The sequence below is a fragment of the Lampetra fluviatilis genome, chromosome 42 (genome assembly GCF_964198595.1).
Source record: "Lampetra fluviatilis chromosome 42, kcLamFluv1.1, whole genome shotgun sequence".
NCBI classification, from domain to species: domain Eukaryota; kingdom Metazoa; phylum Chordata; class Hyperoartia; order Petromyzontiformes; family Petromyzontidae; genus Lampetra; species Lampetra fluviatilis.
Genome location: NC_136316.1, coordinates 4,673,598 through 4,687,887, shown reverse-complemented (window position 1 = coordinate 4,687,887; position 14,290 = coordinate 4,673,598). Strand labels below are relative to the sequence as shown.

Genomic DNA, 14,290 nt, shown 5'->3' with positions numbered 1-14,290 from the left:
TTCTTCACGTTCTGTAGATGTAGATGCCACTGGTTCTTCACGTTCTGTAGATGTAGATGCCACTGGTTCTTCACATTCTGCAGGTGTAGATGCCACTGGTTCTTCACGTTCTGTAGATGTAGATGCCACTGGTTCTTCACGTTCTGTAGATGTAGATGCCACTGGTTCTTCACATTCTGCAGATGTAGATGTCACTGGTTCTTCACGTTCTGTAGATGTAGATGCCACCGGTTCTTCACGTTCTGCAGATGTAGATGTCACCACCGCCATAAATTGCACGGCGGTTGAACTTACGTCTCTCGGTCCGAACAGGCAACTGGACATACGGACAGGTTTGTTCGTATCTCTGAAAGTTCGTAAGTCGAGTGTTCGTAAGTAGAGGAGTCTCTGTATTTACGTTGGCAACGCCTGGAATTCCTGGCAGGTGGAACCGAATCAAGTGGAATCCGGATCTTGGATTTCTCCACCCGGCGATTACATTTTGCCGACGACGTCACCGACCAAACCTCTTTGTTTATTCCACAACGCATAAGAGCCGGTGGCGAGCCGCGTTGGGGGGGGAGGGGCGAACTGGTAACCACGTGACGCGTGCTCGTCCAATCGGCGCGCGCCGTCCCCCCCCCTCGCGTCTCCTTATCGTACCCACCAAATACAAAACACCCCCCCGCCCCGTTCGGTGACGTCACGACCCTGGTAGAGTTCACCGCGCGCCTCGATTACAACGCTCGCGACGGCGACGCGTGGATCGCGGCGGCCATCTTGGGTAAGGAATAAACAAACCGGCTTGAGCTTCACGGGTAAGGTGAGGGTAGGGGGGATAGGAGGTGGGGGTGTAGAGGGGGTTTGATGACGTCATCGGAATGTCCACGCCCCCCTCCCCTGCCCGCCACGTCCGTCTACCCCTTAGCAAGATGTCTGATCTGGATTCAGCCTCAGTGGAGCGGCGCGCGTGGGTCGAGTGCTCGCGTCTTGCGTCCGGACGTCGTTTCAGGGCCACCCCCTTTCCCTCTGCCACCCCATGGGGTTCACTTTTAAGCATTTACTAAAAGTCTTCGGCGTCTTCGTGCTCTCTCGCTCTCTGTTGTTGTTTGAAACCTAGTTTGCTGTTGTTGTTGTTGTTGTTGTTTTAAACCGGTAAGAATTCTAGAGGGGGTTGGGTTTTTTTTTACATAGATATTTGAGGAGAAAAAAAAAGCACCCAGAAGTTGAAAATCTTTTATTACTTTTCAACGGTTAAAAGACGCCTTCATGGCAAAACATCAGCGGGCCACGTCGCGGCAAGTCAACCTCATAGAAGTCAAGAGCAAGGTACGATTTTTATCCGTGGAGTTCACCGAACCAGCGGGGGTGAAGTATGGTCATTTGAACGTAACATTCGTGGACGCTTGCAAATAAACATTTGCTCGCACATCCGTGGATCAAATCGACTATCTCGGACGATGTCTCTCACGACTCACTCCAGCGAGAAGTTGCTTTCACCATACTTCACCACGCTGGTCACCACCGGGCGTTTGGTGGTGAACCAAAAAGTGTTACGAGCAGTTCGTCACGGCTCAGTGTTCATGTTCACCAGCGCGGTGAAGTATGGTCGAACGGGCTTTTGACACGGCACGTGGGTGAGGTGATGAGGGGGGTGATGAGGGAGTGAAGGCCTTCATCCAGCAGTAGATCGACGCTGCCCCTACCCCCCCGTGTTCCTTGCGCAGTCAAAACACACCGGGCGGTGTTCATGAGTCATTGGATGATGATCGATGTTTCACTCTGCACTGTTAGATTCGTTTATTTTCTGTCGTTGCTGCTGCTGCTGCTAACGCACACAATGTCAAATCGTTAACGTGTTCGATTTGCCCACACGCTTTGCGGTGTGGGCAAAGCACTCATCCAGCAGTGGAATGAGCAAGTGGGCTCTTGTACAGTGCGTGTACACCTGAATTGGCCATACTTCACGCTGGGTTGGTAGGCGGGGAAGCACAGACTGTGGGCACATAGAAGTACAACACAACAATGGATTGTACTGCACGACTACTCTGGTTTCATTGTTAATAGCTGTTAAATGCCCCCCCCCTCCCTCCCTCTCTCTCTCTTTTAAAGCACTTAACTGGTACGTAACTTTAACCAACGTGTGCTCTCAAACTTTAAAACGTGTCTTGGTTAAATGTGTTTATACTGCACCAGCGTGGTGAAGTATGGTCATGTGAACGACGAGGTGCATGGGGAGAGACCAATTTGTAGTGGATTGACAATCAGGGGGGGGCCTTCTGCAAAGTGTGCCGCCTTCAGAATGGTTAATTAGTGTGCGCGTGTCTGCTGAGTGTGTGTGAATTAGATGGTTTTATGGAATAGTTTTGAATGTTTAATGTTTTGTAATTACGTAATTGAAGGCAGACCCGTGGCTTTTAAATGTTGACCCCCCCCCCGGCTCCATAAATCGGTTTGATAATTGATGCGAACATCGTGAATACTGATTAGATCTTTAATGTTACTAACATGTCTACAAAGGCCGTGGTTTTGAGAAGGGGCTCTTAAAAACACTTGGGTATTGTCAAGATAGATGGCTGTGCAGAGTGATTGCCTTCGTCAACGAAACGATTTCACTCTCGTATCTCACTTACGAGCCGTGAAAGCAATGCTCGCAAGCTGCCTTTTGAGCGCATTTGCTTAATTTCACAACTCCATCTCCACGAGCTTTTGACCTTTTGGCTGGCACCTTATCGGGTCCTTCGTTCCCACCACCACCCTGGCTTGTGACATCTCCGCTTTGTTGTTTAGCCACGGTGTGTTCCTGCCCCAAGCCCGCTTCACTTATCTCAATGGCCCAAACTTTCAAGTAGACATTTCAAACATCATCAACCAGTTTATTTAAATCTTAATTTGAAGCTTTCGTGACTGCAGGAATCCATACTCTTGGGTTCTTTCGGTGACTTTACCGATCGAACGTGCGTTCGATCAAGGTCACATGTTGCTTTAAGAATCGTATAGCCCAATAAGGTCCGCAAGTGAGTTTAAATACATTTTCGATTCGACTTTCGTGCATGGCAGTTCGAAACAATGGGGCGAGTTGATTGATCTACTAAACTAAACTTTAATTTTATCCAGGTAAGGCCCACTGAGCTGTATCGCTGTTTGTTTTCAGAAGCGACCTGGCCACAAATGATAGCTGAACGAAGTGGCTTATGTGTAAATTTATAGCACCCAAGTGTTTTAAATGGATGTTTCTAAATGTGAATGGAAAAATCGGAGGACCTGGAGGAAAATCCACGCGACCACGGGGAGAGATACACCGCAAACTCCAAATATGCGGCAGACGTCGGGGTCAAACCCACGACCTCCTGCATACCAGACGAGGCAGTTAACATCTCGACACTGTGGTCATGATGAGAGAGAGAGACACCGCAAACTCCAAATATACAGCAGGCGTCAGGGTCAGGATCTAACCCACAACCCCCTGTATTCCGGGCAAGGGATTTAACATCTCAACACCGTGACGTCCAATTTGGCTGGGTGCCCCTCGGAGTTCGTAGACGCTGTGTCGGAGACACCGAACGTGGTCACCCACACCCAGGGCCATACATAGAGGGGTGTGGGGGCCCCCTCCCCGACGTATTTGACCTCTTGACACCGTCACGTCGAAGCACGGCCCCCCCCCCAAAGCGCGGGGCCCCGGGCAGTCGCCCCGATTTGCCCGTACCCCACAAGGACGGGCTCTGCGTCGACCACAGTCGATCGGCAGGTCACACGTAGTGGGGTTAAAGTGTGGGCACTGACCGCCATCTCTCTTCTACCAAGCCATCTGGCCGGCCTGAAAGAGTAGGCCAAATACTCCTTTTAAAGTAGCTTGCTAGAATTCTCTCAATCAAGGGACCTTATGGCAGCAGCAGCAGCATGAGACAAGCAATTTGCTTTGAGAATTGTTCGCTCATTTTCTAGGTGTGCGTGGGTTTTATGGGTCTGTGTACCATTCGTGTGGAATGTTGTAAGATTTCGAGTTAAGTTTATAATATTTGGACACTGCTTTAATAAAAGGCCCTGCTCGTGAAGTTTAAAGACGCCACCCCAGCGCCCCACCTGGTTTTACGACAAGAGTGGTTAGCAACTTAATGCAGTAGAGCTGCACTACCAACCCTGAGTTTTGATTCCCAGCTACGGCTAACATCAACCCGCACTGACTGGCGTGGTGAAATAGAGTCAAACGTGTTACCCCATGGCCGACAAGGTATGGGGGAAGCGGTGTATTAATAGAGGGGTGTAAGTGTACGTTTGGTTCCGTAAATCATTACATTAACAATGTTTTTAAACTACCACGTAGGTTGTGCGGTAATAGCTTTCCGATGTGTTTTTTCGTCTTTTTTTTTACTTAAAACTTATCTTTTTGTTACTAGTAATCCCTTTTTCTTTGTCGCCGTTTTAACTTTTTTTGAACGAAAATATTGTTCCTGGATAAGCCTCTTGAGATTTCACATCTCATTTTGCTTAAAAGTATGAAGGCATGCAAGCAGTATGGGCAGATATCACACTGCACCTTTTCGGCATCGTAATTTTTTTTACTGTACACAAACTCAAAGTCAAAAAGTCACCGTGCCCTCATGTCCCAACGTTTGCACTCATATCAGCTGTTGATGTTGAGCAAGTGTTGTAAACTCCACATTCCTGTGGTAGGCAACAGTCTGTCCGTATGTAACCGAAGGTGGCATGTGTATTTCGTGGAGAGAAAGGAACTGTCAAAGGCAGAGGTAAAGAGGAAGGCCTTTAGCCCGCACTTGAATAGTAGTAGGGCAGGAAATTACGTATTTTTCTGTATCAAGTTGTGGAAGTTCCATATTCCTGTGGCAGAACTCAGTTTGTTCTTCAAGAGGGATCCAATTGGGGTGAAGCGGTAGTACTGTGGTTCGATCTCTGCGCCATGAAACTGGCAACCTGGGTTCGATTTCCAGCCATGGATAACATCAGCGGCGCATTATATCCATGAACTCGCCCCACCAAAGCTGCATTGACGACTCACCGTGGTACAGTATGATCAAACCACTACACCCCCCCCCCCCCCCGTGACTAACATGGCACGGGCAGACCTTCACTCAGCAGTAGATTGACAAAAGGCTGCACATTTTATGAGGATCGCTTGAATTCTCACACAACGGAGAGAATCCCATGTTAATATGGCAGGGACCGCAGTGTGTACCATTAATTAACACAACAGTAAGCACTTGCCCGAGCTGATGTGCAAGGCGTTTAAGATGAACACACTGAGAGGTGGTTGGGGGTGGCTTGTCCATTCATATAATGGCTGCGACCCCGAGCCAGCATCACGGACAAGGCTGGGTTCAAGTCCTGGGTTGGAATCTGGTTCTTAGCCTCTGTGATTAAACCGGAGGCTAAGAGCTTTTCAAGATATCGTGGTCTCAGCCTGATTTTTTTTGCTTTTATTTTACGAGGTAAGGCCTACTAAGCTGTATAGCTCTTTGTCACAAGCCACCTGGCCATCAAAAATGATAGCTCAACGAAGTGGCTGATAATTACGTGGAAATGTATAGCAGCCAAATACTCAAAATGCATGTTGATTCAAAATGTGAAGGGATAAAAACCGGAGGGGACCCAGAAACAAAAATCCATGCGACCACGAGGAGAGAAAGACATGCAAACTCCAAATATAGAGCAGGCATCAGGGCAAGGATCGAATCCAAGACCTCCTGTATACCAGGCGAGGTAGTTAACATCTCGTCACTGTGGCACCTCTGCACGAAAAAAAACCCGTTGTTATGATAATAATCCAGAGATCTTGATGGCTTTTAGGAGGCCTTCACTCAGCAGTGATTTTGAAGAGTTTGAAAGTAAGATTTGTTTCTGGTTTGTGAGAAAAGCAAACACGCAATCCTTAAAACAAAACAAGCGTTGTTTTGGCTTGATTGGAGTTGCGTTTAATAACGCGCGTGCGGGTGGAATCCCGTGGGAGTTGCTGCTAATTTTCTCCGATTAATAACATTGTTTGTGTCTTTAGCAAGTTCAAAACAGAAATAATAAAAGGAGCATTGTGTGCGATTGCACTTGCGTTGTACTTTTAACGCAAGCGCACGCTGAACCGCGTGTCGCGCGCAATTGCTGAGCATTGGCCCATGGGACGAAAACGTCCAACGGCACTTCCAAAGTTGTAGGAGGCGAAAGGGTGTGCATGGACTCGTTTCTTGAAGCGGGTTTCTTGACTTGGAGAGGTGTGCCGGGGCATTCGCGAGCAGAAGCATTCCGAAAGAGAGGAGCGTTTTGATCTGCGGTGGATGAGACGGGTCCATCTCCCCGCACGAAAGTTGGAACGGCGGCGCAGGTTTCTTGAATCCCCCAGCAGTGTAAATGGGTGCACAGCGATTAGCTGATTTGTAAATGTGGAAGAGTGTATGGCGAGATGTTTACTCCCTCGCCTGGAATACAGGAGGTCGTGGGTTCGATCCCGACCCTGACGCCTGCTGCTGTATATTTGGAGTTTGCGGTGTCTCTCTCTCTCATCATCATCACGGTGGCTAGGAGATGTTAACTACCTCGCCTGGTGTACAGGAGGTCGTGGGTTCGATCCCGACCCTGACGCCTGCTGCTGTATATTTGGAGTTTGCGGTGTCTCTCTCTCTCATCATCATCACGGTGGCTAGGAGATGTTAACTACCTCGCCTGGAATACAGGAGGTCGTGGGTTCGATCCCGACCCCGACGTCTGTATATTTGGAGTTGCGTCTCTCTCCCTGTCGTCACGTGGATTTTTCTCCGGATCCTCCGGTTTTCTCCTCCACATTTAGAATCAACACGAGTTCAGAGTATTTGGCTGCTATAAATGTCCACATGAGATAAGTCACTCCGTTGAGCTGTAATTTGTGATGGCCAGATCAGAGCTCTATATTGCTCAGTGGGGCCTTACCTGGTAAAATACAAAATAGTAAAATAAATAGTGATTCGGTTGAGGGCGGTGTTGGTGACGTTTAAGTCTCTTCTTCCTCCTCTTCCTCATCTTCGTCGTGTCTCCTCTCCAACCTCTATGGTCTTTTTCCCAATATTCTTTACAGGCCACCGCTTCTGGTGTTGGAATTGCTAACATCTTGAGGAGTGCATTGTAGGTGCTGCAGTCCACGGCGCAAATTGGGGTAAAACGCTACGCCCGATTCAACACGTCGCTTCCTTCCCCCTGTTGGTAACGCATTTTTCTAAATTCGCAAGTGACTCGCAGATTACTCAATTGGGATTATACAGTGGCGCAATCATCGCCAACCCCCACTGCTGCCAACACTAATGCCACATGTCATTCTTGCAAATTAGACTTATCCTGATCTCTGGAGTACTCACCTGCTTAAAGAAAATAAGCCCAACTTAAATGTGACCTTTGTTTTACCGCAAGGATAACATTGTCGTCATCAGAATCAGAATGTTTATTTATACTCGAGGGATCCGATGAGCTTATAAAAGCTCTTTTTCACCGATATCCAGTCATCATCATCACCACCAGCAGTGATCATCTTCATCACGGGCTGTGACCTATCCACTGCTGGACTAAGTCCTCCCCAAGCCTTGGCCATCGCCGTACGATCTGGCGATCCTCGTAACCACCTGCGTGCGAAAGGGGATCATCGCCTCACCCTCCGTGGTAGACATCCTCATAGGGCGTGTTCCCGACCCCCCCCCACCCCCCGCTTTGACTGCCACTCCATCATCATCGCACCTCCGGTTAGCACGGTCGGCTCGCTACGTATGGCGCGAAAGAAGTTCAACACGCAGCCTGTTCTATAATGCACGCGGTAGTAGTCGCGTTCCTGAAGAACGCCGCTTTATGGAAACAAACGTGTGTTCTAATAATATAAGGTAATGTGCAGTCCACGATAACACGTGAGATGCGTACGCACGCCGAACAAAGACTTGAGGTGCGTGGGTAGCATCTAGAAGCATCCAGCAGCATCCCACTGCTTTGCACGATGCTACGCTGAGTCAGCCATTACGACCGCGTATTCCTCCTCGCGAGAGACGTAGTGCCGTTGGCTCACTCGCCTTATATCCAATTCGCATCCGCGTTGACCACCGGCGATCATCGTCCCTTCTGAGCTCCATGTCCTGCCCAAGCCCACTTGCTTTGTAAAAGTCAGAGCAATGTCTACAACTTGCAAATGTTCTTTTGCTTCCACATCCCCGAGTCTTCCTTCGTCTCTGCAAATCCAAGCGTCCACCTCTCGGATTTTCTCTTTTCTTTGTAAGTCCTCTCGAATCGAAAGCATGTGCTCACGTAGCAGCGGTGTAAATTTCGCAATGTGGTTGCAGCTGTTTCTATATCCGGACATGAGCGCAGAAGTGGGGTGTGGTGGAGCATGACTGTGATTCAGAATCAGGATCTGAATATTTATACCGGTGGAATCCGATGAGCCGTAAAGTTATTTTTCACAGATGTCCAGCAGAGGCACGGGGTCATAACGTTATAACAACAATACAAAAACACGATAGGAGTGCAAAGTATAGGAAATGTAAGAGAATCGCTTCAAAAAAATATATACAAATAAAACGAAACAATTTTTTTCTTACCAGGTAAAGCCCACTGAACGATCATCTTCCTACTTGATTTGAAGCTTTCGTGACTGCAGGAATTACTCTGGGTTTTTTCGGTAAAGTGACTTTACCGAAAGAACCAAAGAATATTATCTTCCTTTTCAGAAGCGACCTGGCCACAAATGATAGCTCAACGAAGTGGCTTATCGCGTGGAAATTTACAGCAAGCACATAGGCACTGGTGCATTGGTAGCTCGGGTTCGTGGATCACAACGAGATTTGTGAATCTCCCAAGCCCCGGCCTGCACAGCAAGAGGCTTCATGAACCTATCTGTGCGGACATCAGAGCGTTAGCCTTTCGTATGCGTGGTGGGTTTCCTTCCGGGAACTCTGATTTCTTCCCCACACGATACCGAACGTTGTCTTAAATGGAATTTGCCACCACAGTCCCAAATGACGCACACAAAACACAGCGTTCCTGTCGGCTATTCTAATGCCCGTGCATTTAGCAGGGAAAGCCTCATTGAGTCTCAAGACACTTGTTCAGGAGGGTGCTGCTACAACCGGTATGTTTGGCCACAGACCAGCAGTGGAGCGCACAGACATTGCCCCATATCATGTCGACAATTTTAACATTTCGCGATCAACATCATCCATAATACAGGTTTTTTTGGGTTAGATTGCGTAAATATATGAATGTGTCGTTAAACTGCCACCATCCGACAGCCAAATAGTGATTGTAGTGACGATTTGGCAAGTTCTGTTTACGTGACAACCCTTACTAATTGGCTGTGTCGGGTGGTGGCGGGTTTAACGACACATTTTTATATTTATGCGATCTAACCCAAAAAAACCTGTGTTATGAATTTTCACATTAAACCTCCGTTTTCTTGAAACGACGGCCAACCGGAATTGGCTTGAGCGTGCACCGACATGGCAATTATGAACTGATCGCAAAGACACTACCCCCATGGCTTCTATCCATTGCACCAGTAGTTATTAATCTTAATGCAACCTTGCACCCCTTGGGTTCGCAGTCGTTAAAATATGTGTAATGCCAATAAATACATAGGTATGATGAACCAGTAGTTGTACTTACATGCCCGTGCTTAATAAAAAAAAAATTTGGCCATGTCTCGCACCCCCAGAAAAGGGCATCTTGCACACCCAGGGGGTGCGTGCACCCCAGATTAAGAACCACTGGCTAATTTCTCCCCAAAAAGTCCTCCAGTTGAAGGCCAACTCTCAAGTTGGTAAAACAAAAATTCAAGTTGGGGGATTTCGACGATCGGGCAGGTCTTCGCCAAAAATGTAGATATCTAGTTTATTTGTGTGTCTCAGGCATTATTCTGATGTTGGAATTCAGATCGAAGAACCGAATGGTTATGAGGTTGGGATTGTGGTATGCAATGTGTGTAGGCCTACCTAATGCACTAATTTCTTTGTCGTGATAACTTTCATGGTTGTGTTTTTTATTTTAGTGCCATTTCTTAAATGTGTTTATTCGTTTTTGACTTTGCTTGGCAGTAGTAGGAGTTTCTGTTTGCTAGGTATGCGTGTTTGGCTTCTGTCACGCTGTATGTAGCCAACCGCCTACATGGGATTTGGTCCTTATATATAATTACTGTACGGCGTTTTAGAATGCTGTTGGCATGAATGACGCTACATAAAATGAAAGTATTGTTATTATACGGGAGAATTTGTGTGCTGGCCCAAATTGGCAGTCAACTGGAGCTGTCTAAAGACTAAAGGAAATGGGATGTGGGGGGAGCGGTGGGGGAGCAACAGCAGAGTACATTCTTAGGATTTATGATTCATGGAAACCTGAGTTTAGTTCAGGTCAGTTTCTCTTAAGCAGGAGAGGAATGAAAGTAAACTACTAAAACTTTGTTTATTTTGATTTAAAGCTTTCGTGACTGCAGGGATTCATATGCTTGGTTCTTTCGGTAAAGTCACGTAGAAGGGAAATAATAAAATAAAATAAATATAAAACAATAAAAAAATCTCACGACGTTTCGACTGCAGCACAAGCAATCATCATCAGGTGTGAAATCCACTGCAAGAAAAAATTCTTGCTGTGAGAATTTTTATTGTTTTATATTAATATTATTTTATTATTTCCCTTCTACGTGACTTTACCGAAAGAACCAAGAATACTAAAACTTTGTTTATTTTACCAGGTAAGGTCCCACCGAGCTATGTAGCTCTTTTTCAGAAGCGACCTGGCGATCGCAAATGATGGCCCAATGAGAAGTGGCTTATTAAATGGAAATTGATAGCAGCAGCCCAATACTTGAAACGCGTGGTGATGTTGATCCTAAATGTGGAGGGAAAAACCATTGGACCCGGAGAAAAATCCACGCGACCACGGGGATAAGATACATACTCCAAACATAGAGGCATCATGCGTGGGATCGAACCCACAACCTCTTGTATACCGGGCGAGGCAGGTAACATTTAGTCACTGGGGCACCCGAATAAACCCATTGAACCCAGAAAACTCAGAAATGCATGAAACCAGTTAATGAGTTGATGAGTGTGAGTATTTTTTGGGGAGAGAACTGACCAGGGCTCAACTCCTCACCAAATCCTTTTCAGGTTGCTAGTCGGTTACATTTTTCAACTGCATCCAGTTTAACCAGGTGAGAAGTCAAGAGGCCAGGATAGCCTACGTATTTAAATGAGACCAGAATAGTTTAATTTGCCAGAGAGTGACCTTGGGGCATCGGTCTGCTAGACAGCACCAATGATTGCTTTGTATAATCATCCCCATCCCAAGTGAGTAAGTTGTGGTGTAAATTTAGAATTTGGTCAATTTTGACCCAGACGCTGGCATACAACGACCACCCTAGCGAATGATGTCAGGCGATCTTTAGCGTCCACTCCGAAGCAGACGGCGCGTAATATTGTCGTGGTTCTTACACTGGCAAGTATTAACCAGGGCCGCTGCTGGAATTCGAACCGTGAACTTCTGCAGCAAGCCGGGAATGCGCCACCACTGGGGCCAGGGGTCGGCAATCTGTAGCTTACAGAGCCGCCTGCGGCTCTTCAAGGGACTGCTTCGCATACCTGTCAACCCAGACAGGTGACTCCCTAGTCTTGTACACGGAAATTGAGTTTTCAGGTCCATAGGCGTACAGCCGTTTCAATATATAGGCAAAAAATAAGTTTATTTGTTTGTGTTTCTCTCCCTTGTGACGGGACTTTGTAGGATGAATGTTGAGATTTATAAGGGCACGGGGTGACCAATAAGGTCTAAATTGTTCTGTAATAAGGTAGGCACTGATAAGGGGTTAACAGGTATGGCTTGGTGAGAAGTTGTTTACTCAAGATCGCCGTATTCGCGTGCAATTGCGGCTCTTAAAATATTGTGTTTTCTTAGTTGTTACCCAATCCTGGAGAACAAAAAAAATGTCTCCTCTTGTTATTTTGATTTGCCCGACCCCTGCACTAGGCCATGGTAGGCATGAGGAGATGGAACATGGACCCCGTAGCCACATCTATGGCTATAGGGTATACTGGATGTGGTGTTACGGCATACGGAAATATTTAGCTGGTCACCGAATCTCACAGCCCGGTTAAACCTCCCCCCCTCCACTCATGTTCGGTGAGCCCCCCATTAACAACAAAAACACATCTTTCAATTCCCAGCGGCTTTGGCCTACTCAAATAAAGGGACATCAATCCGTCAGTCAGATGTTGTCCTCCCCCCCCACCCCCGCCATTGAATTCAACACCCGTGTCTTGACTGACTTGCGGGAATGAAACGGCACGGATTGTTCCAAACAGTAAGGTCATTGCAAAACTCGGAGGCCGTATGAATTGGGGGAAATTCTGTGTTGTTGTTCCCCCTCTCTCATTCGTCCCCCTTTTGTGTCCTTTTAGCAGTCGTAGCGGTGTGGGTGTCTTGCTTTAGTGCTGTGGCAATGGTCGTCACACGCTGTGTTTACCCAGGGTTTCAGTTTGAGACAAATGAACGATCAGCAGTTGGATTTTTTTGTAAACCCCCCCCTCCCATACCCCGCTTTCTTGCTCTTTCTAATGGTTTCTGACTGAAGTTGAAAGCGTGAATGCATCGGCGCTTGTCCGTCTGTGTGAATTCGCAGGGGCAATTCTAAATTTAGTAAAGAAGGTGATGGTCCAGTTTGAATGAAACTTCAGAAAATAATGCGTGTCGTCATTTGTCCGGGACTTGCCATGTATGCAAAGATCAAGCTGCATTTTATTTTGTTCGTAATGGAGGTTGTTTTTAAAGGTTAGATCGCGTAAATATAAATGTGCCGTTAAAACCCGCCACCACCCGACGGCAGCCAATAGGTGAGGTTTGTCACGTAAACACAACGTGTCACTTGGCTACTACTTCAGCAGACCGGTGTGTTGGAGAGTAAACCCACAACACTTACAATTCGAGTACGACGTTTCACCGATAAACACGTTCCTTCGGAGTGGGCAGGTAGGAACTTGGTTGGACAGCGCATTCGTGTACGACAGACAAATATGCACGACAGACAGACAAATAATCCCTGGTGGGCAGTGTGGAACCTGTTGTTCCTACCTGTATAAAATATAACTTGACTTGAGGTTGCCAGGCAGCCAGCCAGGTAGCCAGCCCCCTTAACTATCGGCCCCTCCCCCTTGCTTAGGCCCCTCCCCTGACCCCCCTCCCTCAGGCCCCTCCGCTCATCCCCCCTCCCTTAGGCCCCTCCCCTGACCCCCCCCATATCCTTAGGCCCCCCCCCTGACCCCCCTTCCCTTAGGCCCCTCCCCGTACCCGGCAGTAGGTCTCCACCAATGAAAGAGCTGTTTATATTATATATATATTTATGCACGACAGACAGACAGACAAAAAATCCCTGGTGGGCAGTGTGGAACATTGTTCTTACCTGTATTAACAACCAGCCACATACGTTTTTGGTTACGTGACAAACCTCACTATTTGGCTGTGTCGGGCGGGGGCGGGTTTAACGCTACATTTATATTTACTCGATCTAACCCCAAAATAACCTGTATTATGGATGATATTGGTTGCGAAAGCCCTACTGCTACTACGTGTTAAACTTCAAATGGCTACATTGGACCCTGACGCTGGCACACAGTGGCCTCCTCTCAGAGGTCGCAAACGGGTTTTGATTCCTTACCCGTACCCGTACCCGGCCGCACCAGGGTCGCAAATGGGTACCCGTACCCTACCCGTACCCTACCCGAAATGAGTGACAAACGGTGACTCACCAGTGACTCACGGCCTACCCGTACCCGTACCCGGCCGCACCAGGGTCGCAAACGGCTACCCGTACCCGGCCAGGTAGCCGGGTATCGGGTAGGGTACGGGTATCGAGTACCCGGTTGCGACCTCTGCCTCCTCTTGAGAAGGACGTCGGGGGACCTTGAACGTGCCACTGTGAAGCAGCGGTGGCTCAAACATTGCAGTGCTCGAGAAATTACAGCAGTACCCCTGTTTACCATCGCTTTGCAAATTACGGTCTGTGTCCTATCACGTGGCGGTGGTCGTAGTTGCATTCCCGAAGAACGCTGCATTTTAGGAAAAATGGCGTTGTAATAAACAATGTATGAATATAGTGGGTACAGCGCGATCCGTGATAAAGCGGGAGATGTGCACGCGGGCCGAACAAAGACTAGAGGCGCGTGGGGTAGCATCGAGAAGCATCCAGCAGCATCCCAACCAATGCCTTGTGCGACGCTACGCCGAATCACCCGGTACGGCCCGCTTATTCCTACTGGCGCGAGACGTGGTCCCGTTGGCTCGCTCGCGTGAAATCCAATTCGCGTCC

At 47.8% G+C, this 14,290-nt stretch overlaps 1 protein-coding gene across 2 annotated transcripts in view; it reads left to right on the top strand.

The window, feature by feature from the left end:
• Positions 1-959: 959 nt before the first annotated feature.
• The window catches only part of PARD6B (par-6 family cell polarity regulator beta), a 56,134-nt gene continuing 42,803 nt past the window's right edge, over positions 960-14,290 (top strand). For both annotated transcript variants that reach the window (XM_078875736.1, XM_078875735.1), the window contains exon 1: positions 960-1,308. In XM_078875736.1, the coding sequence (XP_078731862.1) occupies positions 1,249-1,308 (60 nt within the window). In that variant the 5' untranslated portion in view covers positions 960-1,248. The remainder of the gene's footprint in view (positions 1,309-14,290) is intronic.